The sequence below is a fragment of the Lithobates pipiens genome, unplaced genomic scaffold (assembly GCF_037356315.1).
Source record: "Lithobates pipiens isolate NorthernLeopardFrog02 unplaced genomic scaffold, aLitPip1_a1.2 Scaffold_44, whole genome shotgun sequence".
NCBI classification, from domain to species: domain Eukaryota; kingdom Metazoa; phylum Chordata; class Amphibia; order Anura; family Ranidae; genus Lithobates; species Lithobates pipiens.
Window position 1 is genome coordinate 877,615 of NW_027507870.1, and position 26,627 is coordinate 904,241.

Below are 26,627 nucleotides of genomic sequence, written 5' to 3' on the forward strand. Positions count from 1 at the left end.
GCAGTGGGTGGAGCCTGTTGGGCCACTCCCACAGCTTTTCTTTCTCTCCTTGTGCAGGGTGACTGGTCTTGACTCCGCCCCTGCTATAGTTTTCTGCAGTGGCTGGAGCTGCAGGGTGACTGGTCTTGACTCCGCCCCCTGCTAGTTTTCCGAAGTGGGTGGAGCCTGCTGGGTCCCTCCCACAGTTATATCCTCTCTTGTTGTCTCTGCCCCCTCCCTGTAGTTTTCTGTAGTAGGTGGGGCCAGGTCCCTTCCAGAGCTCTGTTCTCTCTTCTTGTGCTGGGTGACTATTCTTGTCTTCACCCCCTCCTATAGTTTCCTTGTAGAGGGTGGAGCCTGCTGGGCCCCTCCCATAGTTCTGCACTCTGCAGAGGCTATGCATAGCACAGTGATGTCACTGCTGCTTTTACAATGTAATATCTGAGTTTGCAAAGACCTTTTTTTTTTTTATGCGCACAAAGTGGATTTTTATCCTCTGTGGCTACTGAAGAATAGATTTATATACGTTTTTGTGCCCGGAGTTCAGCTTTCAATTTTAGTGACTGCATTTGTTTGTTTATTTTTTTCAGTTTTATATTTTATGCAAGTACAGAAATGTGGACCTTTTGAAACTTGTTAATTCTCTGCTATCCTGGTTCTCTCTTTTAAAACTACATAACGCCTCCCCAACTGTGGTGGAGGAGGAGGAGGAGAGATGTTCTGTAGTCCTGTGCCTGTTTGACAGTGCTGCTCCACCATGGATTTGCCCAGCACAGTCCCACATCTTGGCCTTAGTTCTGTCAGTTCTGTCCAGGGATCACAGCATCAACTGTATTTGAGTCACTGCACATGTGCAAAGAAAGACCTTAATTGCTGGGATCAGGGCTGCAAGTGGGTGGTCCTTGCATATGTAGAGGGGGAATCTTGGCCGAACCAACTCGTACAGTGGGTGTGCACACCCTCCCTCATTGTGGTCAGATGAAATTAACAGTGACCTGTGATCCGTAACCATAATGTTGGTGTATTTGAGTACGTCCAATGCGTTTTGTCATAGTAAACGTCACCACTCCCCCTGATGACGTCCACTGGGACGAAACGCGCATCTATATTACCCTATGCGAGCTGTTTCTTCCTCTTAGTGTTATCTTACGGAAAACCTTTGAGCATTTCCCAGGATGTTAGCGCGCCGACGTATCATTGGAACCGGGATTATTTAACCCTTTTTAAGCGCAGTTTGACCATGTATTATATGGTGGTCACATGAGTCTGGTTAGAGCCTCTGCTACTCGTTTAGTGGAACGCTGGTTGTTGTCTTCACTCATAAATAGTCACTTGGAAGAACCGGATCGCTTGGTACTTTTTCTTTGACCCGCAATACTAATAAAGAGTGGAATATCAAAATATTACATGGGCACCAATAAGTTGGTGATATAAGTTTTATTGGACTTTGTTTATTAACCACTTTAATACCGGGCACTTCCTACTCGGGGCCAATTTTCAGCGCTGTCACACTTTGAATGACAATTGCGCGGTCATGCCGCGCTGTACCCATATGACCTTTTTATAATTATGTTCACACAAATAGGGCTTTCTTTTGGTGGTATTTAATCGCCACTGGGGTTTTCTTATTTTTTGCTAAATAAACCAAGAAAAACCCGAAAAATTTGGAAAAATAAAAAATAAAGTGTTTTCCTTTTTAGTTTCTGTTGCAACATTTTACAAATAAAAAAAAAATGTCTTCATAAATTTAGGCCAACATGTATTCTTCTACAATTCATTTGTGTAAATAACCCAAATCAATGTGTATAAATCGATCAGGGTGCCTACATAGGGATTGATATCATTTATTTAATTTATCAATGTGTAATATTTAGTCTGTCGAAAAGTCCACAAACTATGGGATATACAGTATATCTGAAAACTGATAAATCCTGATGGCTGATCTCATTTCTTGAGGCCCCGAAAATGCCAGGAGAGTAAAAATATGCCCCGAAAAACCCTTTTGGAAAGGGGACAGTCCAAAGTATTTAGTAGGAGGCATGGCTAGTTTTTTTTTTTTTTTTTTTTTTTTTTTTTTTTTTCTTGTCACAATTTTTTCGAAAATTAAGAAATAATTTTTTTTCCAAATTTTCAATTTTTTACATACTGTCACCAGTGCAGTACATCGTCCTCATATAAGTGGTGGTGTAGTAATCGGAGACACTAACTTGTAAAATAAAATAAATAATAATAATTTTTTATTTTTCTCCTTTTATTTTTTATTTTTTTTTTTTTTTTACATGCAGTGACCAGAGCAATACGGTGTTACCATAGTAGCACTGTACTGATCTGGGGAGATGATCAGGATTTTATTTTATTTTTTTACACAGTGATTGCTTATAACTGTGAATTTTACAGTTAATAAGCAACCTTTTTTTTTTTTCTGAATGAAAACTGCTCATTCCGTGTTTACTATTGTGATTTAGCTGTGATTGGCCACAGCTAATCACATGGTACAGATGGGCTGTGATTGGCCCTGTCTGTACCATGTGATCACTGTAACCAATCACAGAGCTCATCACGATAATACACAATCAAAGCCATTCATTGTGTACAATTATCATATGATCTGCTGTGATTGGCCACAGGGATCGCATTGGTACCGGCAGCGGGGGCCCAGTACAATGATCTGCTATCGGCCATTTCCGGTGGACACATAGCGAGTGACAGATTGCGTCAGAGCTCCCGCTTCTCCGTCATATTACAATAGGCCGGGTGGGAAGGGGTTAATCACATTTATCTTCCTATGATGATTATGCATGCATTGATGGTTGTATGTTTATTGTTTCATATTCTATGTGTTCTACAAATGATCCTTTTGCTTGTATAAATATAAATATAAGTGATGTTTGCTCTGCTATTCAGCTTGTGTTTGAACTTCTCATGAAGTGATTATGAGGCAGCTGACGCTCTTCCTGGGTAGCGGAGTGCCATATGGCGGCCTCCACCTCCGCTACGGTCGTCCTACTGGCAATCTACATTTCATCTGCAGCCTTTGTCCTCCAATCACAGTCAAAGATCTGGCAGGAAATTCATTTCTGGAGGAGATGAGCCCATTCGCCAACAACCCGAAATGGTCCAAACTGCCGGAGCACAAAGGACACCAGTGGAGTTTCCCACTAAAACTATAACAAAAACCTCCAAGTTTAAGTAGATGGATATCTTGAGGCTTGGTTTATATTATACAACATTGGCAATATCCATCTACTTGGACTTGGAAGTCTACAGTGGTGTTTGCCCCCTTCCTCATTTCCTGTTCCTTTGCATGTTTGTCACACTTAAGTGTTTCGGAACATCAAACCAATTTAAACAATAGTCAAGGACAACACAAGTAAACACAAAATGCAATTTGTAAATGAAGGTGTTTATTATTAAAGGTGAAAAAAAATCCAAACCATCATGGCCCTGTGTGAAAAAGTGATTGCCCCCCTTGTTAAAACATACTATAACTGTGGTTGTCCACACCTGAGTTCAATTTCTCTAGCCACACCCAGGCCTGATTATTGCCACACCTGTTCACAATCAAGGCATCACTTAAATAGGAGCTGCTTGACACAGTAAGGTCCACCAGAAGATCCTTAAAAGCTACACATCATGCCGAGACCCAAAGAAATTCAGGAACAATTGAGAAAGAAAGTAATTGAGATCTATCAGTCTGGAAAGGGTTATAAAGCCATTTCCAAAGCTTTGGGATTCCAGCGAACCACAGTGAGAGCCATTATCCACAAATGGCGAAGACATGGAACAGTGGTGAACCTTCCCAGGAGTGGCCGGCCGCCCAAAATTACCCCAAGAGCGCAGCGACGACTCATCCAAGAGGTCACAAAAGACCCCACAACAACGTCCAAGGAACTGCAGGCCTCACTTGCCTCAGTTAAGGTCAGCGTTCATGCCTCCACCATCAGGAAAAGGCTGGGCAAAAATGGCCTGCATGGCAGAGTTCCAAGGAGAAAACCACTGCTGAGCAAAAAGAACATCAAAGCTCGTCTCAATTTCTCCACAACACATCTTGATGATCCCCAAGACTTTTGGGACAACATTCTGTGGACCGATGAGACAAAAGTGGAACTCTTTGGAAGGTGTGTGTCCAAGTATATCTGGCGTAGAAGGAACACTGCATTTCATAAAAAGAACATTATACCAACAGTAAAATATGGTGGTGGTAGTGTGATGGGCTGTTTTGCTGCTTCAGGACCTGGAAGACTTGCCGTGATAAAAGGAACTATGAATTCTGCTGTCTACCAAGAGATCCTGAAGGAGAATGTCCGACCATCTGTTCGTGTACTCAAGCTGAAACGAACTTGGGTTCTGCAGCAGGACAATGATCCTAAACACACCAGCAAGTCCACCACCGAATGGCTGAAGAAAAACAAAATGAAGACTTTGGAGTGGCCTAGCCAAAGTCCTGACCTGAATCCTATTGAGATGTTGTGGTATGACCTTAAAAAGGCCGTTCATGCTCGAAAACCCTCTAATGTAACTGAATTAGGACAATTCTGCAAAGATGAGTGGGCCAAAATTCCTCCAGGACGCTGTAAAAGCCTCATTGCACGTTATCGCAAAAAACGCTTGGTTGCAGTTGTTGCTGCTAAGGGTGGCCCAACCAGTTATTAGGTTTAGGGGGCAATCACTTTTTCACACAGGGCCATGATGGTTTGGATTTTTTTTTCACCTTTAATAATAAACACCTTCATTTACAAATTGCATTTTGTGTTTACTTGTGTTGTCCTTGACTATTGTTTAAATTGGTTTGATGTTCCGAAACACTTAAGTGTGACAAACATGCAAAGGAACAGGAAATGAGGAAGGGGGCAAACACTTTTTCACACCACTGTATGTTATACTTTTAGTGGGAAACTCCATTGGTGTCCATTTGTAGATGGATATCTTGAGCCTTGTTTTATTTTATTCAACATTGGTGATACCCATCTACTTGGACTTGGAGGTCTTTGTTATACTTTTAGTGGGAAACTCCATTGGTGTCCATTTGTAGATGGATATCTTGGGCCTTGTTTTATATTATCCAACATTGGTGATACCCATCTACTTGGACTTGGAGGTCTTTTTTATACTTTTAGTGGGGAACTCCATTGGTGTCCTTTTGTAGATGGATATCTTGGGTCTTGGTTTATATTATCCAACATTGGTGATACCCATCTACTTGGACTTGGAGGTCTTTGTTATACTTTTAGTGGGAAACTCCATTGGTGTCCATTTGTAGATGGATATCTTGGGCCTTGTTTTATATTATCCAACATTGGTGATACCCATCTACTTGGACTTGGAGGTCTTTTTTATACTTTTAGTGGGAAACTCCATTGGTGTCCATTTGTAGATGGATATCTTGGGTCTTGGTTTATATTATCCAACATTGGTGATACCCATCTACTTGGACTTGGAGGTCTTTTTTATACTTTTAGTGGGAAACTCCATTGGTGTCCATTTGTAGATGGATATCTTGGGCCTTGTTTTATATTATCCAACATTGGTGATACCCATCAACTTGGACTTGGAGGTCTTTGTTATACTTTTAGTGGGAAACTCCATTGGTGTCCATTTGTAGATGGATATCTTGGGCCTTGTTTTATATTATCCAACATTGGTGATACCCATCTACTTGGAGGTCTTTTTTATACTTTTAGTGGGAAACTCCATTGGTGTCCTTTTGTAGATGGATATCTAGGGGCTTGGTTTATATTATTCAAAATTGGTGATAGCCATCTACTTGGACTTGGAGGTCTTTGTTATACTTTTGGTGGGAAACTCCATTGGTGTCCATTTGTAGATGGATATCTTGGGCCTTGTTTTATATTATCCAACATTGGTGATACCCATCTACTTGGACTTGGAGGTCTTTTTTATACTTTTAGTGGGAAACTCCATTGGTGTCCTTTTGTAGATGGATATCTTGGGTCTTGGTTTATATTATCCAACATTGGTGATATCCATCTACTTGGACTTGGAGGCTTGGAGGTCTGTGTTATACTTTTAGTGGGAAACTCCATTGGTATCCTTTTGTAGATGGATATCTTGGGGCTTGTTTTATATTATCCAACATTGGTGATATCCATCTACTTGGACTTGGAGGTCTTTGTTATACTTTTAGTGGGAAACTCCATTGGTGTCCTTTTGTAGATGGATATCTTGGGGCTTGTTTTATATTATCCAACATTGGTGATATCCATCTACTTGGACTTGGAGGTCTTTTTTATACTTTTAATGGGAAACTCCATTGGTGTCCTTTTTTAGATGGATATCTAGGGGCTTGGTGTATATTATTCAAAATTGGTGATAGCCATCTACTTGGAGGTTTTTGTTATACTTTTAGTGGGAAATTCCATTGATGTCCTTTTGTAGATGGATATCTTGGGGCGTATATATATTCCAACATTGGTGATATTCATCTACTAAGGAAATCTGTGCTCCCTCATGACCCAGCAGTGCACTTTTCCTGACATCCACATGTCCAGAGCAGGTCTATCGCACAAGATCACTACACCGGGGTGGATTGGGGGGGGGGGGGGGCAGGAGCCACAGGGACCGGTTTAGGTAGGAGGATTAGATATGTTTGTTTTCAAATCGCCTAGACAAAAATGAGCAGTTGACCCGTGGCGTGCCACTGCATGGGAAATTTTTTTTTGCTTTAAGCACTGTGAAACCTCAGCTCTGGGAGGAAAATAAATCTGTGTTCTGCTGCCCTTTCACTATCACAGGCTCGGGCGGGCGGTCCTGCACCAAGGCTTTGGCTTTAACTGCAGTTCGAAAAATGAAGTCAGATGCTGGCTGTGCTTTCTGATGGGAATATCTGGGTTGGAAAAACAGGCTGGACAATTTTTAAAAAGTTGTTGACTGTTAAGACCATTTATCCTGACACATTTTGGCTGTAGATATAGCTGCTTGTCTCAGTTTCCACTATATAGCTGCTCATGGCCAACTGGAAGAACCTGGAGACCATCTCGCCAATGTGCTCCCCATATAGTGGTTGTTAACACTTCAGTCAGAGACCAGTCTATAAATTTCCATTCCATGATGGATGAAAAGAGAGGACAAAGACTTCAGATGAAATGCAGATGGTCAGTAGGGCTATCATAGTGGAGATACTATAGCTCCAGATGGTAACACTACATACTGTATGTCCACAGTGGTTGATCCTTATGCAGAGCTCACACACATACAAATTAAGGTGAAATTGGCTAAACCCAGCTTTTCCAAATTAACTTTTTTTTTGTTCTGTTTCTAGACATGAAGGAGTCCAAACTGAACTGAGAGTGATCTGCCCATTTTCAAGGAATAATCATCTGTGACCTTCATCCGCCATCATGTATACCTTCTTGCCCGAAAACATTATGCCAGTCAAACAGAAGGTTTCTAAGGAGCAGAAGCCTCTCATTGGTGCTGTCCTTCTGGGTATCGTCCTGGTCATCTGTGCAATAGTGTCTTGGTGCTATTACTCCATCTCTCTCCGGAAAGCTGATCGGCTGAAGACGGAGCTGCTGTATCTAAAAAAGGATGGGTTCATCATACAAAACCACCAGGGAAGGGTGGTGTTCAGAATGGCTTTTCAGTCTGGAGTTCTGGATTTAGATTCTTGCACAAAAGAGGGGGCGATATTGTCCTGTTCCAGGTCAGAAAAGGGACCCTTAAAATTCTTTGTTCAGACGGTCCACAAGGATAAAGACACTGTCATGTGTTACCGGGTGCGCTGGGAGGAGTTTGTTGCCGATACGACAGTCCAGCACACCATGTATTGGGATGATGCCTACTGGTACGGAGGTGCTGAGATGCGTACACAAAACTGGCCAATTAAATTATCCGGATACCAAGAACCCAAACCGTTTATTACTGGTGATGTTTATAGCTTTAAAGATAGCTTTGGCGGAATCTTGGAAAGTTACTGGCTGTCGTCCAATGCGACGGCCATTAAAATTAATGCCTCCGTCCCTTTCCACCTTGGGTGGAATAGCACAGAGAAGGTTTTCTTTTTTGAAGCGAGGTATACCAATTCCCCTTACAAACCCCCTCCAGATAAACCGCCATTCCCTGAACTCAGCTACCGAGTTTGCGTGGGGTCAGACGTGACCTCCATCCACAAGTACATGGTGAGGAGGTACTTCAATAAGCCCAGTCGGATACCTTCAGAAAGTGCCTTCAAGTATCCGATATGGTCAACATGGGCACTGTATAAAACCAGCATCGATCAGGAGAAGCTGCTTAACTTCACTGAGAACATAAAGAAATACAACTTTAATTATAGCCACATAGAGATAGACGATATGTACTCCAAGTATTACGGTGATTTTGATTTCGATCCGGTGAAGTTTCCAAATGCAACGGCTATGTTTAAGAAGTTAAAGGAAGATGGGTTCAAAGTGACCCTTTGGATTCATCCTTTCATCAACTATAACTCCTCCAACTTTGGAGTTGCCATAGAGAGGGGACTGTTTGTGAAGGAGCCTACAGGTCAGTTGCCCGCCATGGTTAAGTGGTGGAATGGGATTGGAGCTATACTTGATTTCACAAACCCCAGCACAAAGGAATGGTTTCAGAACAACCTCAGACAACTGAGAACAAAGTACGGAATTTCATCATTCAAGTTTGATGCTGGGGAAACCAGCTATCTCCCAAAACAGTTCAGCACCTTTCAACCTTTGGCGGATCCCAACATGTTCAGCAGGCGGTACACTGAGATGGCTGACCAGTTTTATGACCTTGCTGAGCTCAGGGTTGGGTACCAGTCTCAAAACATATCGTGTTTCTTCAGGATCATCGATCGAGATTCTGTTTGGGGTTACGAGCTTGGGTTAAAATCTCTCATACCTACTGTCCTTACCATAAGCATGCTTGGATATCCTTTCATCCTTCCGGATATGATTGGTGGAAATGTCTACGGCAATTTTTCTAAAGATATGAAAGAGCTTTATATCCGGTGGTTGGAGTTATCTGCTTTCATGCCCTCAATGCAGTTCTCCGTGCCTCCTTGGTTCTTTGATAAGGAAGTGATTGAAATTGCCCAGAAGTTCACCAGAATCCACGAATCTCTGGTGGCCCCCCTTTTGCTAGAGCTTGCTGGGGAAGTGACCGACACTGGCGACCCCATCATACGACCCATCTGGTGGATTGCTCCAAATGACGAAAGAGCCCACAAAATCGATTCCCAGTTTCTGATTGGAGACACCTTAATGGTGGCTCCTGTTCTGGAGCCGGGAAAGCAGGAGCGCGACGTCTACCTTCCCATCGGCAAGTGGCGTAGTTACAAGGGAGAGCTCTATCAAAGGACACCCATACTTCTGACGGATTATCCTGTAGACTTGGACGAAGTGGCCTATTTCACTTGGGTGTCTTAAATATAATCGGAGGTAATAGTAAAAGAAAATTCAGCATCTCACTTAGCCATAGCACCAGCATATCATTGTACAAGCAAATGGCTACTAATGTGATATTGAAAGCCTTTCCGCAACTAACGCCATTGGGCCATGGTGTCACTATATCTCTTCTAAAATTGCATTTATAGCCAGGGAAGGAAGACTCTAATCCTAGTAATATTGCAAGACTTTCCATCATGTAACACTACTGGGCCATGGTGTCACCATATCTTTGCCTTTACAAATTGCGTTTATGGCCAGGGAAGGAAGACTCTAATCCTAGTAATATTGAAAGACTTTCCGTCAACTAACACTACTGGGCCATGGTGTCACCATATCTTTGTCTTCACAAATTGCATCTGTGGCCAGGAAAGGAAGACTCTAATCCTAGTAATATTGCAAGACTTTCCATCAACTAACACTACTGGGCCATGGTGTCACCATATCTTTGCCTTCGCAAATTGTGTTTATGGCCAGGGAAGGAAGAATCTAATCCTAGTAATATTGAAAGACTTTCCGTCAACTAACACTACTGGGCCCCAGTGTCACCATATCTTTGCCTTCACAAATTGGGTTTGTGGCCAGGGAAGGAAGACTCTAATCCTAGTAATATTGAAATACTTTCCGTCAACTAACACTACTGGGCCCTGGTGTAACCATATCTTTGCCTTCACAAATTGGGTTTGTGGCCAGGGAAGGAAGAATCTAATCCTAGTAATATTGAAAGACTTTCCGTCAACTAACACTACTGGGCCCCAGTGTCACCATATCTTTGCCTTCACAAATTGGGTTTGTGGCCAGGGAAGGAAGACTCTAATCCTAGTAATATTGAAATACTTTCCGTCAACTAACACTACTGGGCCCTGGTGTCACCATATCTTTGTCTTCACAAATTGTGTTCATGGCCAAGGAAAGAAAACTCTAATCATAGAAAAGGTTACAATCTCCTTCAGACTTCGGAAACTAAACTACATGGAATACAAGCATTGTTCTCATTTTTTTTTAACCAGTCTGGTCTGCTGGGCACATTGATAAAGGGTTAAAGTCCAGTGTTATTTTGCTTGCCTTAGATTGATTTAAGAGGACAGTAATTATGATGCACTTTATCTGTCCTGCCAAGTTCAGAAAATCCTTGATGTGAAAAAGGGAATCTATTTTTTTATATATACGCTGTTTTCTTTTTTTGTTTTATTATTAATGTTGGTGCTCACCAGGCGCCACTTTCCGAGGAGGTGCCGTACTGCTCCACGATAATCCATCTGCCACGCTGGCAAGGTTGTTGGCCTGGGCAGCCAAGAGAACCTATGATTATACAGGAAACGTTGCCTTTTGCTACGATTCATCTCCTCAAACTTGGGAATTGTAAAAAAATTTCTGTTGCAAATTTTTGGTTTTGCTCTCCAGTCGTTCAGAGGTGTATCAGAACACTACGGAAGAGGTCATGTTTTGAGTAGCCGTCCCTAGTTGGTGGTAGACCTTAAAGGTTGGTTGTAGCTCCAATTTTGGAAGATTATGTTTAGAGCGTTATGCCCCGTACACACGAGCGGAATTTTCCGTCAGAAAAAACTTGGGTGGTTTTTCCGACGGAATACCCTTCAAGCTTGGCTTTGCATACACACGGTCACACAAAACAAAAGTTCTCGGAACTTTCGACCGTCAAGAAAGCGGTGACGTAGAACACTACGACGAGCCGAGAAGATTAAGTTCAATGTTTCTGAGCATGCGTCAAATTGTTTCTGAGCATGCGTAGGAATTTTGCTCTTCGGAAATTGGTACAGACGATCGGGAACTTTTTTTTATGACCGAAAAATTGAGAACTTTCTCTAAAATCTTTTGCTGGCGGAAATGCCACCAGCAAAAGTTCGATGGAGCATATACACGGTCGCATTTTCCGACCAAAAGCGTACATCGGTCTTTTGCTGGTGGCATTTCCGATCCTGTGTACGTGGCATCAGACTTTTCATTTAGTATAGGAGTTGGCTCATAATGAACATAATTGTTTCCTAAACTGACATAGACAACTTTATTAAGAAGAAATTGTCTTGTTGCGTATTTTTGATAGTGGTGCAGATGGAAGGTTTTGCTATTGTGCTTTATTTTATCGCAAAAAAAAAAAAAAAAAAGACTTTTAAGCAATTAATGATCCCAGGACATTGCCTGAAGACTGATGATATAATCAGTAAATTTGTAGACCCAGGGAGGGGAACAAAAGAAATGTTCTATTCCCCACCCCCCCTTTTTTTTATTTTATTATTTTAGTCATTGCCATATAAAGGTGTCAGGAGGCGGGTGCCTTATTATATATATATATATATATATATATATATATATATATATATTTTTTTTTTTTTTTATTAAAGTGGTTTAAAACCCAATTTAACTTTCATTTTAAATCAGCAAATGACCTTATAGATGCACCCGCAGAAAAGGTTTTATTTCATCAATGATTACACCCAAGATTCTCACAATTTTCTACTGGGTCTTAAGTTGTGTGAATTTTGAGTGAAAAATATACCTTTAAATTCGATCAGTTTGCTTCCGTTAGAAAGCAGCCCGACCCTGAGTAGAAAAGCCTGTCCCCTGCCAGCATACTGCGTGGAAGGACCTTGTTCTCTGTGTGGAAGCGGTGGTCTCCCTGCAAAGGTCCAAACCCCTTCTATTGAGATATATATATATATATATATATATATATATATATATATATATATATATATATATATATATATATATATAATTTTTTTTCATCAGTCTGGAGTCTTTGTGATTGTTGAGTTTTAGCTGATTCGGCAGGGTATCTATTGGACCTCTGCAGAGAGACCATTTGGACCAGAGGCCAAAAATCCCTCCCTCCTTTATACATATTAAATAGAAGGGAGCAAGCGTTTGTGATTGCCGAGCTCTAGCTGCGACTCAGCACAGGGTGTGTTGGATTTCTGCAGAGAGATCATTTGGACCAGAGGCCCAAAATCCCCCCCCCCCCCCCGTTGAGTCAGACCTATACATATTCAAGTAGAAGGGAGCAGGAGTTTTGGAGACTGCAATTGAGTCAGGCCTAAAGAAATATAGAATAGAAGGAAGCAGGAGTTTTGTTGATTGCCAAGCTCTAGCTCTGATTCAGATTGGAGTGTGTTGGACCTCTGCAGAGAGACCACTGGGACCAGAGGTACAAATCCCCCCCCCCCCCCATTGAGTCAAACCTATAGATATTCAATCAGAAAAGAGCAGGCGTTTTAGTGATTGTCGAGCTCTAGCTCTGACTTAGCAGGGAGTGTGTTGGACTTCTGCAGAGAGACCACTTGGATCAGAGGTCCAAAATCCCCCCCCCCCCTTTTAAATCCGACCTATAAATAGAAGGGAGCAGGGGTTTCTGATTGCCAAGCTGTGATTTACCTGGGGGTGCTTCATGTATAGTCCCATCCCCCTTGCTCCCCTTCTTTTGAACACATGACCTTACCAGGCCATGGTTTCATTTAAAGTCCCCTGGGATGGAAATGCATGCTGTTACCAGGCCATGGCTTCGTTAAAGTCCCAAACCAATCTCCACCACTTTTTCTGGATCTCTGCAGAGGTCCAAATCTCCGCCCGCCCTATTGAGTCAGACCTATAGATAATGAGGAAGCAGGAGTTTTAGTAATTGCTGAGCTCTTGCTCTGACTGAGCAGGAATGTGATGGACCTCTACAGAGAGACCACTGCTTCTACACAAGGGTTCTCTGCACCATACTGGCAGGGGATCGGATTTTCTACTCAGGCCGTGTCTGCTGTCTTAAAACAAATGAACGAATGAACTTTGATTTGATGCCCCTGGAATGTCTTTAGCTAATTTTAAAATGAAAGTTGGGTTTTACAGATTAACGCACATGTATAAGACGTGAACAGGTTATTATTATTATTATTATTTTTTTTTTTTTTTTTTTTGCATGGTTGTCTGGAGGTCAAGGTCAGTTAGGTGTCAAATAAGCTATGACCTCACATGGAAGTTTTTTTTCTTTTGATAGATTACGGGAATGCAATTCTTTCCTATCTTTTGATAGGAGTACGGGGATGGACATCCTCGGTGTAGGTGCCTACTACTGTTGTGAAATTGTTGGTGAGAAAGGGCGATGAGTGTGAGGCCCAGGGCTTTTTTTTTTTCTCAGAGAGTAAGTGCAGGAATCCCCCCCCCCCACCCTTTTCAGAGTTACCCCTCGTTTCTGCTCCCCTACCCACTTTTGAGCACCGTCCCTTAGTTTCCGACCCCCCCCTACCCACCTAACTACCCACCTCTCAGTACCGCCCCTTTTAGAGAATACAGAACCAAGTAACATTTTAGGTGCTAAGTAATTTGTCAATGATAACAAGGAAAGCGGTAAGATAGAATCCTCTGCAGGCAGCAACATTAGACCCCCTTCCAGCAACAATAGACCTCCCCCTGCAAAATATATCCCCCTCCAGCAACAATAGATCCCCTGGCAGCTAGTATCAATAGACCCTGCAGCACACCCCAGCACCCCCTTGCCATTACATACATCCAGTGCTGGAGGTGTTGGTACTGCATTCCCCCCATGTTCCCGCTGGAAAAAACAAACAAAAAAAGCCCTGGTGAGGCCCATTCTAACGCTTCAAAGCCTCTAGGCCATGTATGTCCCTTGTTACTCCATAGGTGGCAATGTTCATGACAAGCACCAAAAAATACAGAGCACAGGGCTGTCCTTGCACTATGGATGTATTGCTGAGGTCTGATTGGTCAGCGGGGTGGTAGAAAGTCATTGTTCTGTGTAAGCAAGGGCTAATTTTTCAATTTGCTAACAAGTCTCAATCCATCTCCTTGTGGTCCAAACCACAATTTAAGAAGTGTTTGGTTACTCAGCAGTCCAACAGAAAATGTAGCTATCAAATCACCACGTGTATGGCCAAGTCCTCTTACATAAACGTTCTAATGGTTCATATACGTCATCTTAAATTTCCGAACACAAAGGGGGTCTATTCTTAAACCATTCGCTGCACGAATGTCGGAAACATTTGTGCAGGCTGAACAAAAGTTCACCATTATGTTTTTGAATAGATTAAAGCGGGAGTCCACCGGGACTCCGCGTTTTTTTTTGTTTTTTTTTTTTTTTAAAGCCAGCAGCTACAAATACTGCAGCTGCTGACTTTTAAAATAGTGACACTTACCTGTCCAGCGCGCCCGCGATGTCGGCACCCAAAGCCGATCTCTAGATCGTCTTTCGAGTGCTGCCGCCGCCATCTTGGGTATGGGAATCAGGAAGTGGAGCCTTTCGGCTTAATTTCCCGGTTCCCTACTGCGCATGCGCGAGCCGCGCTGTGCAATAAGGACAGTCCCCGCTGCCTCTGGGATCTGTGTGTTTCCCAGCAGGCAGCGGGGCACTTGCGGAAAGGGGCGGGCACTTGCAGAAAGGGGCGTAATCTACGCCCCTTTCCGCAGGGAGCTATCCCGGAAGTGGGTGCAGATACCTGTACTGTACAGGTATCTGCACCCCCCTCCCCCCTGAAAGGTGCCAATTGTGGCGCCGGAGGGGGGGAGGGTTCCGATGAGCGGAAGGTCCACTTTAGGGTGGACCTCCGCTTTAAATCCTGTTTTATCAGCTCCATCTAGTGGTCAAAATGCGGTGTTGTTTTCTGAAAATATTGTAATGAGAAACTATACTGCAGCTTGGCCACTAGATGTAGCCGATGATACAGGAGTTAATCTATTGGAAAGCATACAGTAAAACTTTGTTCAGTTTGCACAAACCTTTTATAAGTGAACCCGACAGATCCTTTCCCTGACAAATGCAATAAAGGGGAAAATAAAGATATTCATTGTCCTCAGGGGTTTAATGGAGGTTATATTTCTGTCCATGGTGTTCTAGGGCCCTAGCGCCCAACTGGCACAGATTGTGTGGCCCCAGCAGGGTATTCCTTGTCAAGGTGCTTATGCAGGGCCAATAAGGTAAAATCCTTTTTTATTTTTATAATGAATCTTGATGAGAAAAATATATATATATTTTTAAGTAGGCTATAGGGTGTGAGTCTTGTAAAAGGACTGTAATGGCAGTGGCAGAACAATCTATTGCTGGGGTCTCCAAACTTTCTAAAGGTCCAGTTTATGGTCCCTCAAACTTTAGGAGGACAGGACTGTGGCCAGTAGGAGTAGAAAATGTCTTGGTGTCAGTGGGAGTAAACAGTGCCCCGTCTTTGGTAATAGGGGGAGGCTTGGTGCCCCATTATTGGTGTCAGTGTGAGGAATAGTGTTCCATCATTGGTGTCGGTGGGAGGAATAATGGGCCATTGTTGGTGTAACTGGGAGGAATAATGGCCCATCAGTCGTGTCAGTGGGAGGAATAGTGCACCGTCAATGGTGTAATTAGGAGGGATAATGGCCCATCATTCATGTCAGTAAGAGGAATAGTGCCCCATGATTGGTGTATTCGGGAATCAGGAGTTATTGGTGTCCCATGAGGAATAGTGTCCCATCGATGGTATCAGTGGGAAGAATAGTGCCCCATCATTGGTGTAATTAGGAGGAATAATTGCCCATTTTTCATGTCAATGAGAGGAATAGTGCCTCATGGTTGGTGTATTCGGGAGTCAGGAGTTATCGGTGTCAGTGGAAGGAATAGTGTCCCATCGATGGTATCAGTGGGAGGAATAATGCCCCATCCTTGGTGTCATTGGGAGGAATGGTGTCCCATCCTTGGTGTCGGTGAGAGGACTAGTGCCACAGCATTGGTGTCAGTAGGAGGAATAGAGAGGCAGGAACTATGCCCCACTGTTGATTATAGTGGGGGGGGGGGGGTAATGCCCCAAGGTCCAGATAAAAGCAAGCAAAGGGCCATAGTTTGGAGACCACTGGTCTATTGTAACATATTCCCAGTTTCTGAGTACCTTCTGCAAAATTCATGCCTGTGGTATGTCCATAGTCTCTAACCATCTCCTGTAATGTGCCGCCTGTCTATGAGTATCTACTGTAGCAAGTTTCCAGTCTCTGGCTGTTTTTGTAGCATTACAAGCAAATAATTATGTGTAAACCCTTTGGTGATGTCAGGGGCAGTTATTGCACAATTGCAGTATCTCAGATAAGGTTGATGCTGGGATCTAAGAACATGGCCCAGGACACTGCATTGGCAGGACAGCGGGCCAAGATACAGGACTGTATATACGGGACTCTTTATTTAACTTAATTGTTGCACTTTTTGATGCCAGACTTTTATAGATTGGGGAAAACTAGGCCCGGTTTAACGATGAAATGACTTGGTTCACCTTTTGAGTACACAATCATCTTCAGTGAGCCTGTCACAAGTTGAAGGAACCATCATCAACTAATATGGGAGTCTTGCAAACTTTACATAGGATCATCAGAAGACCAGTCTAAAGGGTTTTGTACCAGATAAAGCCCTTAGTCGTAGCTGGTCCCCCAAAAAACAACCGTCGCTTAGGTCCAGTCTGAAGGATTGTGTACCTGCTAAAGTCCCTAGTCATAGCTGGTCCCACCACAACAAACAACCTTCACATAGGATCATCACAGAGGAGACCAGTCTGAAGGGTTTTGTATCAGATAAAGTCCTTAGTAGTAGCTGGTCCCCCAACAACCTTCACATAGGATCGTCATAGAGAAGAGCAGTCTCAAGGGTTTTCTAACAGATAAAGTCCTTAGTTGTAGCTGGTCCCCACAGCAAACAACCTTCACATAGGATCATCACAGAGGAGACCAGTCTGAAGGGTTTTGTATCAGATAAAGTCCTTCGTAGTAGCTGGTCCCCCAACAACCTTCACATAGGATCATCACAGAGGAGACCAGTCTGAAGGGTTTTGTATCAGATAAAGTCCTTTGCAGTAGCTGGTCCCCCAACAACCTTCACATAGGATCATCGTAGAGAAGAGCAGCCTCAAGGGTTTTCTAACAGATAAAGTCCTTAGTCGTAGCTGGTCCCCACAGCAAACAACCTTCACATAGGGAAGGCCAGTCTAAAGGAGTTTTTATCAGATAAAGTCCTTTAGTCATAGCTGGTCCCCCAACAAACAACTGTCACTTGGGATCTTCACAGAGCAGACCAGTCTGAAGGGTTTTGTACCAGATAAAGTTCTTTGTTGTAGCTGGTCCCCCAACAAACAACCTTCAGGTAGGATCAGCACAAAAAGAACCAGTCTGTAGTGTTTTGTATCCGAGCAGGTCCTCAGCTATAGCAAACAACCTTCACATATGATGATCACAGAGAAGGTTCTTTGCCAGACTGTTCCCCCAGTCATAGCTGGTCCCCACAACAAACATCCTATACATAGGATCAGCACTAGGAGAACGCATCTGTACTGTTTTTTTGTACCAGAACAAGTCCTTAGTTGTAGCTGGGTCCCATAACAAGCAACCTTCTCACGGGATCAGAAAAAAGAGGAACCGTCTAAAGGGTTTTGGACCAAGTCATAGTCGTTCTTCACAACAAACTACCTTCACACAAGAGCAGCACAAAGAGGACCAGTCTGTACTGTTTTGTACCAGAACCAGTCCTTGGTCATAGCTAGTCTCCACAACAAACAACCTTCACACAGCATCACACAACGAGGACCAGTCTGAAGTGTTTTGGTCCACTCTGATGTTATGTGACCAATACAATTTTGAATATTTTAAAGGATTTTCAGTGTTAGAATGTTGCTGAAGACTATCCCCTAGATCTTCAGTAATATACCCTTAGAGAGCAATTTCAGCATTGTCCCTCAGGATGTCCCTTACCGAATAGAGCCTAAATTTAAGAGATTTTGCTCTCTAGACATTGCACTTGCCCCATAGTAATTCTCAGAGTAACACACCAGGAACCATCTGGGTAACACCACAGAGGATTGTGTTAATTAGGTGATTAATATTTGTGCCAAACAGTTTATATTTTGCCGTATTCTCCCTGGAGGAGGTCACCAGATCCTCCTAATCCAGGAATGCTATCTTGCCTTTTTGAACCAGTAATATCCCCTAAAGCTGGCCTATAGATGGTTCAAATCTAGGCCAGTTTAGCAGGGACTGGCCAAGATTGGAACCATGTATAGACAGGCTAAATGTACCCAAGTTGATTGATCAACTTGGGTACAGCCAACCTGTCGGATTTTACATGTGATTATTGCCAGTGGCTATTATAGCGGCTAGGAATAATCACTGTGTTCTCCCAGTGGGGATGGGTCCCCACCCCCCCTCTCTGGGAGAACACAATGGCTCTGTGGGAGGGATTCGCCCATCAACACTGACTGTCTTGATAGGGGAATCAAGCTTCAGCTATGACTGGCTTTAGTCTTCTTTCCATGATGTCATTGATGCCCCACTTGCCACTGGCCATATTTAGCATAATATAAATGGCAAAAACCATCCTTCACCACTAGATACAATATTTATTTCTGTGTCTGATATATTTTTTCAGTTGTATGCCCTAGAAATAGAAGAGGATTTCTGGTCTGTCAAATGGAAGCTAAAGAAAATGCACAGAGGTGGCATAAAAACCCATTGTATTATTTCCCATTGTAGAAAATGTTGACTTTTTCATAATGAGTTTGGGGGGGGGGGGAAGAGTAATCGGATATCAGCTGTCATTTTCCAGTGAAGGCTGACCAATGACAGGGCACATGTGACTGCAGAATGTCTCCATTGGCTGTCCTTCACCATTGGGCCAGTGTCTCCCCAGAACAGATGGGTGGCCTCTTCTAGTCTTTGTACCCACCAGTAGATGAACAGAGCTTTACCATACTTCATCTGGAGCATTCTTAGTGAAGTGTTAGTTCTCTTTTAATATGGAGAACAATTGGTGTTTACTGAACGCTTCCAGCATGTTATCGCTACATCCAATACCAAGCTATTCCGTGTGCAGATTCACTTGTCACACACTACACGTTACCTTGAGTGATTCTCATATCTGTTGTATAACTTGCATTCGTCTGGCTGTGAATGACCACCCATCATAGATCAGACAAAGAGGAACTATGTCCACACAAACAAAACCATTAACAAACCTAATTCGTTTTTTTTGTTTTTTGTTAAATATTCTGAAGTAAGTTTCTAGAACACGTGGAGGCCCGAGGCTTAGAACTTCCATGTATTGGAGGTTGACAGTGGCCAATATACATGATGTCTACCCAGTGTCCTTTTATGTTTTGAATCAGTAGTTGTGTTTTCTAGAATTCTATTTTTATGTTTTTTGCACTAGGGCGGGATTAGCTTTGATTGTACAGAAAATAGGAATAACTGATATATATAAACGATCTGCTCTCCGCTCAAGCTTCTCTTTAGTATATTGTGCAGTGTATGGACCTACATGCCTTAGGATTTATCTGTAGAAAGGACAGTGCTTTCCTTTCCCAGATACAGCTCTTTGAAGACATCCTATAGAGCTTATTGGTACAATTGGCTCAGTGTTTCCTGAATGAGCACTCTCTACTCCAACCCCCCCCGAAGTTGACTTTGGCATTAGATGGGCAAATGTTGCAATACGTTGGCAGTAAATAGGCACTTATACAGACTGCCTCCATCCAACTTTTCTTACTTTTGCTCAAGGCCTTCGTTCCAGCAGAAGGTGTTAGTTCCTGATCTCAACATACACAATCAGTGTTCAGAGGAAGGAGCTGGAGGAGCTTTTCCTTGCCTTATTCGAGGCCAATTTGCAAACTGTCCCTGCAATGGCCATTTCTGTTCACAAAATAGCATTAACGGGAGGTAAAGAGCACACAGACAAGGAACGTTGAGCTAATGATATCACTGTGCCCTACATGCTCTAGAGCAGCCTTTCTCAACTATTTTAATCGGAGGAACTCTTGAATTGTTTTAGCTTTTGGGGGACCCTAGTTGAGATTAGTACAGCTGGGGTAATTAGGAAAATTCCCCTTGCATCTGTGGACAGTGGGAAGAGTGGTGGTTGGAATGCCACCCTTAGCCCTTGTACACACGGTCGGAGAATCCGTCGGAATGTGTCCTATCGGACCGTGTTGTCGGATAATCTGACTGTGTGTGGTCTGCATCGGACTGTTTCCATCGGAATATCCGTCGGACCAAATTTTCCAACTTGCTGGAAATATTTTCTGATAAAAAAACTGGTCCGATAGGACATACTCCGATCATGTGTAGAGAATTCCGATCGGACAAAGTGCCACGCATGCTCAGATCAAATTCCTACATCAAAGCTATTGGCTACTAGCCTGAACGTAGTCCCATTGTAACAAAATTATGTCATCACGTTCTGAAAGATCGGATTTTTCGACAACTTTGTCCAACCGTGTGTATGCAACAGTTTTGGACAAGATCCGACGGATAAGATTCGTTGGACAAAATCCGACGGATTTGGTTGTCAGAATCTCCGACCGTGTGTACAAGGGCTTACAGGTAGTTAACAAGATCAGTGGTGTTATGCATATGACTCTGCTAAGTGGCATTGGCCCCAGAACTGTGAAGACACCATCAAATAATAGGTCAGTCTACAGCTAAGCTCAGGGAATCCCCTGGCAACCTCTGAAGGGTTTTAGGAAACCTCACTAGGGTTTTACGGAACCCTTGTTTGAAAATGGCTTCTCTAGAGTTTTTAGAGAGCTGTATCTGGGAAAGGACAACATGGAATTAATCAACACCTTACACTTGTCCTTAGATATTTCCTGGAGATTGCCTTTTAAAGGGTCCACCTGAAATTGATTGTATGGCAGATGCTGGGGAAATCTACTTTACAGATTCTATCTCTTGGGAACTCCATTGGTGAGATCTCTATGTTGAGTTGCCAGGTCAGCTGTGGTCATGATGTATTTATGGAAAATCCAGTACAACAAGGAGGATCACCTTGGAGCTGTGATAGACTTTAAGGTGAGCTGAAACTATAGAGATCCCACTGCTGAAGCCCCCTAAGACATATAAATGGACAGGAGGCCCAGCCCGGTAGACTAGACCCCTATGACTGAAAGGTCCATTTTGGATGAACTGACCCTGACATAAATATAATGTTGGCAGCTCCAGCCCAGGTTATGGTCCCATAATTACCTGATAAGGATATGATTGTACGGGGCTCTTGCATAGGTGACACCAGCGGACAACGATGGTACAAGGCTCTTGCATAGGCGACACCAGCAGACAACGATGGTACAAGGCTCTTGTATGGGTGACACCAGCAGACAACAGTGGTACAAGGCTCTTGTATGGGTGACACCAGCAGAAAACAATTGTATAGGGGTCTTGTGTGGGCGACACAAACTGATGATGATGGTGATTGTAGTTGAGCCGTATCCAGATGCTGCTGTTCCCACCCCACGTTAAAAAAAAGACACATCATCTAATCATCATTTGAATGTGAACAACCAAAGTAAAAATCTCATTTTGTTGAACATAATAAGCTAAAAACATGTTTTCTACTGATTTATATATTTTTAATACAGATATTATGGGTATAGCTTAGATTATTTTTGGAAAGAGGGATGAAAATAACCGCATCTAATTCTGTCCTGTCCATTTTCTACATCTAGAGCGATGCGTGTAATAGAAGGCGTGTTTACAAATGTTTATCCATAGAGGAAACTAAAATAAAGACGTAGGATCTGACACACAAAGGAAAACTCTAGGCATTAAAGCGAACAAAGTATTAATGTGTCTGATTTTTGTTTTTAAAAGGGAATTTATCATTACAATGTGTCTGTGTGATGTGCCTTTAACTGTATATCCATGTCATTGAGAATGTTGGAATACAAAATAAAAGACGTGTATTTCTAAATGTGGTGTTTGGGTGAACTTTTTGTGTACGGATGAGTTTGTCTATAGTTAAAGCCGAGGTTTAATTTGCTTATAGTTTGCCATCCCTGATCCACACCATCCCCCCCCCATCTTCAGTTAATTAAATATTTTAATAAAGCATTTACACTTTCACTACATGCCAAGTCTATCTCGTTCAAGCAATAGAAAAAAAATAGAAAACCTCAATATATACACAATACTCTACCCACAGTCGATGCAGAAGAAGGCAAAAAAAGCCCTATGAAGTATGGTACAAAAAAATCCTTGTTGCACTTTACATTTCCTTCATGCCTCCCAAGTCCCAGAAACCCCCTAGTCTCCCTGTGTGCCTCCTGAGTTCTAGTGTTCAACGGAATCTCTGTCTTTCCTGTGTGCTTCCTGAGTTCTAGTGGTCACCAGAATCTCCATGTCCCCAGTGTCCTCCTATGTGCCTACTGTATTCTTGTGTTCATCAGAATCCCTCTGTCCCCAGTGTCGTCCTGTGTGCCTCCTGAGTTCTAGTGTTCATGAGTATCTCCATGTCCCCAGTGTCCTCCTATGTGCCTACTGTATTCTTGTGTTCATCAGAATCCCTCTGTACCCAGTGTCGTCCTGTGTGCCTCCTGAGTTCTAGTGTTCATGAGTATCCCCATGTCCCCAGTGTCCTCCTGTGTGCCTCCTGAGTTCTAGTGTTCAACGGAATCTCTGTCTTTCCTGTGTGCTTCCTGAGTTCTAGTGGTCACCAGAATCTCCATGTCCCCAGTGTCCTCCTGTGTGCCTACTGTATTCTTGTGTTCATCAGAATCCCTCTGTCCCCAGTGTCGTCCTGTGTGCCTCCTGAGTTCTAGTGTTCATGAGTATCCCTATGTCCCCAGTGTCCTCCTGTGTGCCTACTGTATTCTTGTGTTCATCAGAATCCCTCTGTACCCAGTGTCGTCCTGTGTGCCTCCTGAGTTCTAGTGTTCATGAGTATCCCCATGTCCCCAGTGTCCTCCTGTGTGCCTACTGTATTCTTGTGTTCATCAGAATCCCTCTGTACCCAGTGTCGTCCTGTGTGCCTCCTGAGTTCTAGTGTTCATGAGTATCCCCATGTCCCCAGTGTCCTCCTGTGTGCCTCCTGAGTTCTAGTGTTCATGAGTATCCCCATGTCCCCAGTGTCCTCCTGTGTGCCTCCTGAGTTCTAGTGTTCATGAGTATCCCCATGTCCCCAGTGTCCTCCTGTGTGCCTACTGTATTCTTGTGTTCATCAGAATCCCTCTGTACCCAGTGTCGTCCTGTGTGCCTCCTGAGTTCTAGTGTTCATGAGTATCCCCATGTCCCCAGTGTCCTCCTGTGTGCCTCCTGAGTTCTAGTGTTCATGAGTATCCCCATGTCCCCAGTGTCCTCCTGTGTGCCTCCTGAGTTCTAGTGTTCATGAGTATCCCCATGTCCCCAGTGTCCTCCTGTGTGCCTACTGTATTCTTGTGTTCATCAGAATCCCTCTGTACCCAGTGTCCTCCTGTGTGCCTCCTGAGTTCTAGTGTTCATGAGTATCCCCATGTCCCCAGTGTCCTCCTGTGTGCCTCCTGAGTTCTAGTGTTCATGAGTATCCCCATGTCCCCAGTGTCCTCCTGTGTGCCTACTGTATTCTTGTGTTCATCAGAATCCCTCTGTACCCAGTGTCCTCCTGTGTGCCTCCTGAGTTCTAGTGTTCATGAGTATCCCCATGTCCCCAGTGTCCTCCTGTGTGCCTACTGTATTCTTGTGTTCATCAGAATCCCTGTGTACCCAGTGTCGTCCTGTGTGCCTCCTGAGTTCTAGTGTTCATGAGTATCCCCATGTCCCCAGTGTCCTCCTGTGTGCCTACTGTATTCTTGTGTTCATCAGAATCCCTCTGTACCCAGTGTCGTCCTGTGTGCCTCCTGAGTTCTAGTGTTCATGAGTATCCCCATGTCCCCAGTGTCCTCCTGTGTGCCTCCTGAGTTCTAGTGTTCATGAGTATCCCCATGTCCCCAGTGTCCTCCTGTGTGCCTCCTGAGTTCTAGTGTTCATGAGTATCTCCATGTCCCCAGTGTCCTCCTATGTGCCTACTGTATTCTAGTGTTCATGAGTATCCCTGTGTACCCAGTGTCCTCCTGTGTGCCTCCTGAGTTCTAGTGTTCATGAGTATCCCCATGTCCCCAGTGTCCTCCTGTGTGCCTACTGTATTCTTGTGTTCATCAGAATCCCTCTGTACCCAGTGTCGTCCTGTGTGCCTCCTGAGTTCTAGTGTTCATGAGTATCCCCATGTCCCCAGTGTCCTCCTGTGTGCCTCCTGAGTTCTAGTGTTCATGAGTATCCCCATGTCCCCAGTGTCCTCCTGTGTGCCTCCTGAGTTCTAGTGTTCATGAGTATCTCCATGTCCCCAGTGTCCTCCTATGTGCCTACTGTATTCTAGTGTTCATGAGTATCCCTGTGTACCCAGTGTCCTCCTGTGTGCCTCCTGAGTTCTAGTGTTCATGAGTATCCCCATGTCCCCAGTGTCCTCCTGTGTGCCTACTGTATTCTTGTGTTCATCAGAATCCCTCTGTACCCAGTGTCGTCCTGTGTGCCTCCTGAGTTCTAGTGTTCATGAGTATCCCCATGTCCCCAGTGTCCTCCTGTGTGCCTCCTGAGTTCTAGTGTTCATGAGTATCCCCATGTCCCCAGTGTCCTCCTGTGTGCCTACTGTATTCTTGTGTTCATCAGAATCCCTCTGTACCCAGTGTCCTCCTGTGTGCCTCCTGAGTTCTAGTGTTCATGAGTATCCCCATGTCCCCAGTGTCCTCCTGTGTGCCTACTGTATTCTTGTGTTCATCAGAATCCCTGTGTACCCAGTGTCGTCCTGTGTGCCTCCTGAGTTCTAGTGTTCATGAGTATCCCCATGTCCCCAGTGTCCTCCTGTGTGCCTACTGTATTCTTGTGTTCATCAGAATCCCTCTGTACCCAGTGTCGTCCTGTGTGCCTCCTGAGTTCTAGTGTTCATGAGTATCCCCATGTCCCCAGTGTCCTCCTGTGTGCCTCCTGAGTTCTAGTGTTCATGAGTATCCCCATGTCCCCAGTGTCCTCCTGTGTGCCTCCTGAGTTCTAGTGTTCATGAGTATCTCCATGTCCCCAGTGTCCTCCTATGTGCCTACTGTATTCTAGTGTTCATGAGTATCCCTGTGTACCCAGTGTCCTCCTGTGTGCCTCCTGAGTTCTAGTGTTCATGAGTATCCCCATGTCCCCAGTGTCCTCCTGTGTGCCTACTGTATTCTTGTGTTCATCAGAATCCCTCTGTACCCAGTGTCGTCCTGTGTGCCTCCTGAGTTCTAGTGTTCATGAGTATCCCCATGTCCCCAGTGTCCTCCTGTGTGCCTCCTGAGTTCTAGTGTTCATGAGTATCCCCATGTCCCCAGTGTCCTCCTGTGTGCCTCCTGAGTTCTAGTGTTCATGAGTATCTCCATGTCCCCAGTGTCCTCCTATGTGCCTACTGTATTCTAGTGTTCATGAGTATCCCTGTGTACCCAGTGTCCTCCTGTGTGCCTCCTGAGTTCTAGTGTTCATGAGTATCCCCATGTCCCCAGTGTCCTCCTGTGTGCCTACTGTATTCTTGTGTTCATCAGAATCCCTCTGTACCCAGTGTCGTCCTGTGTGCCTCCTGAGTTCTAGTGTTCATGAGTATCCCCATGTCCCCAGTGTCCTCCTGTGTGCCTCCTGAGTTCTAGTGTTCATGAGTATCCCCATGTCCCCAGTGTCCTCCTGTGTGCCTACTGTATTCTTGTGTTCATCAGAATCCCTCTGTACCCAGTGTCCTCCTGTGTGCCTCCTGAGTTCTAGTGTTCATGAGTATCCCCATGTCCCCAGTGTCCTCCTGTGTGCCTACTGTATTCTTGTGTTCATCAGAATCCCTGTGTACCCAGTGTCGTCCTGTGTGCCTCCTGAGTTCTAGTGTTCATGAGTATCCCCATGTCCCCAGTGTCCTCCTGTGTGCCTACTGTATTCTTGTGTTCATCAGAATCCCTCTGTACCCAGTGTCGTCCTGTGTGCCTCCTGAGTTCTAGTGTTCATGAGTATCCCCATGTCCCCAGTGTCCTCCTGTGTGCCTCCTGAGTTCTAGTGTTCATGAGTATCCCCATGTCCCCAGTGTCCTCCTGTGTGCCTCCTGAGTTCTAGTGTTCATGAGTATCTCCATGTCCCCAGTGTCCTCCTATGTGCCTACTGTATTCTAGTGTTCATGAGTATCCCTGTGTACCCAGTGTCCTCCTGTGTGCCTCCTGAGTTCTAGTGTTCATGAGTATCCCCATGTCCCCAGTGTCCTCCTGTGTGCCTACTGTATTCTTGTGTTCATCAGAATCCCTCTGTACCCAGTGTCGTCCTGTGTGCCTCCTGAGTTCTAGTGTTCATGAGTATCCCCATGTCCCCAGTGTCCTCCTGTGTGCCTCCTGAGTTCTAGTGTTCATGAGTATCCCCATGTCCCCAGTGTCCTCCTGTGTGCCTACTGTATTCTTGTGTTCATCAGAATCTCTCTGTACCCAGTGTCGTCCTGTGTGCCTCCTGAGTTCTAGTGTTCATGAG

At 44.1% G+C, this 26,627-nt stretch overlaps 1 protein-coding gene and 1 long non-coding RNA gene across 5 annotated transcripts in view; both read left to right on the plus strand.

Annotated features, from left to right (window-relative positions):
- Positions 1-12,078, plus strand: part of MYORG (myogenesis regulating glycosidase) — a 39,094-nt gene extending 27,016 nt beyond the window's left edge. For all 4 annotated transcript variants that reach the window (XM_077467036.1, XM_077467038.1, XM_077467035.1 and 1 more), the window contains exon 2: positions 7,259-12,078. In XM_077467036.1, coding sequence (XP_077323162.1) covers positions 7,338-9,362 — 2,025 coding nt within the window. In that variant the 5' untranslated portion in view covers positions 7,259-7,337 and the 3' untranslated portion in view covers positions 9,363-12,078. The remainder of the gene's footprint in view (positions 1-7,258) is intronic.
- A 21-nt stretch (positions 12,079-12,099) lies between these two features.
- On the plus strand, positions 12,100-22,074 carry LOC143956873 (uncharacterized). Its single transcript, XR_013269984.1, has 2 exons — positions 12,100-21,386; positions 21,428-22,074. It is a non-coding gene; the product is annotated as an uncharacterized LOC143956873 (long non-coding RNA).
- The last annotated feature ends 4,553 nt before the right edge of the window (positions 22,075-26,627 follow it).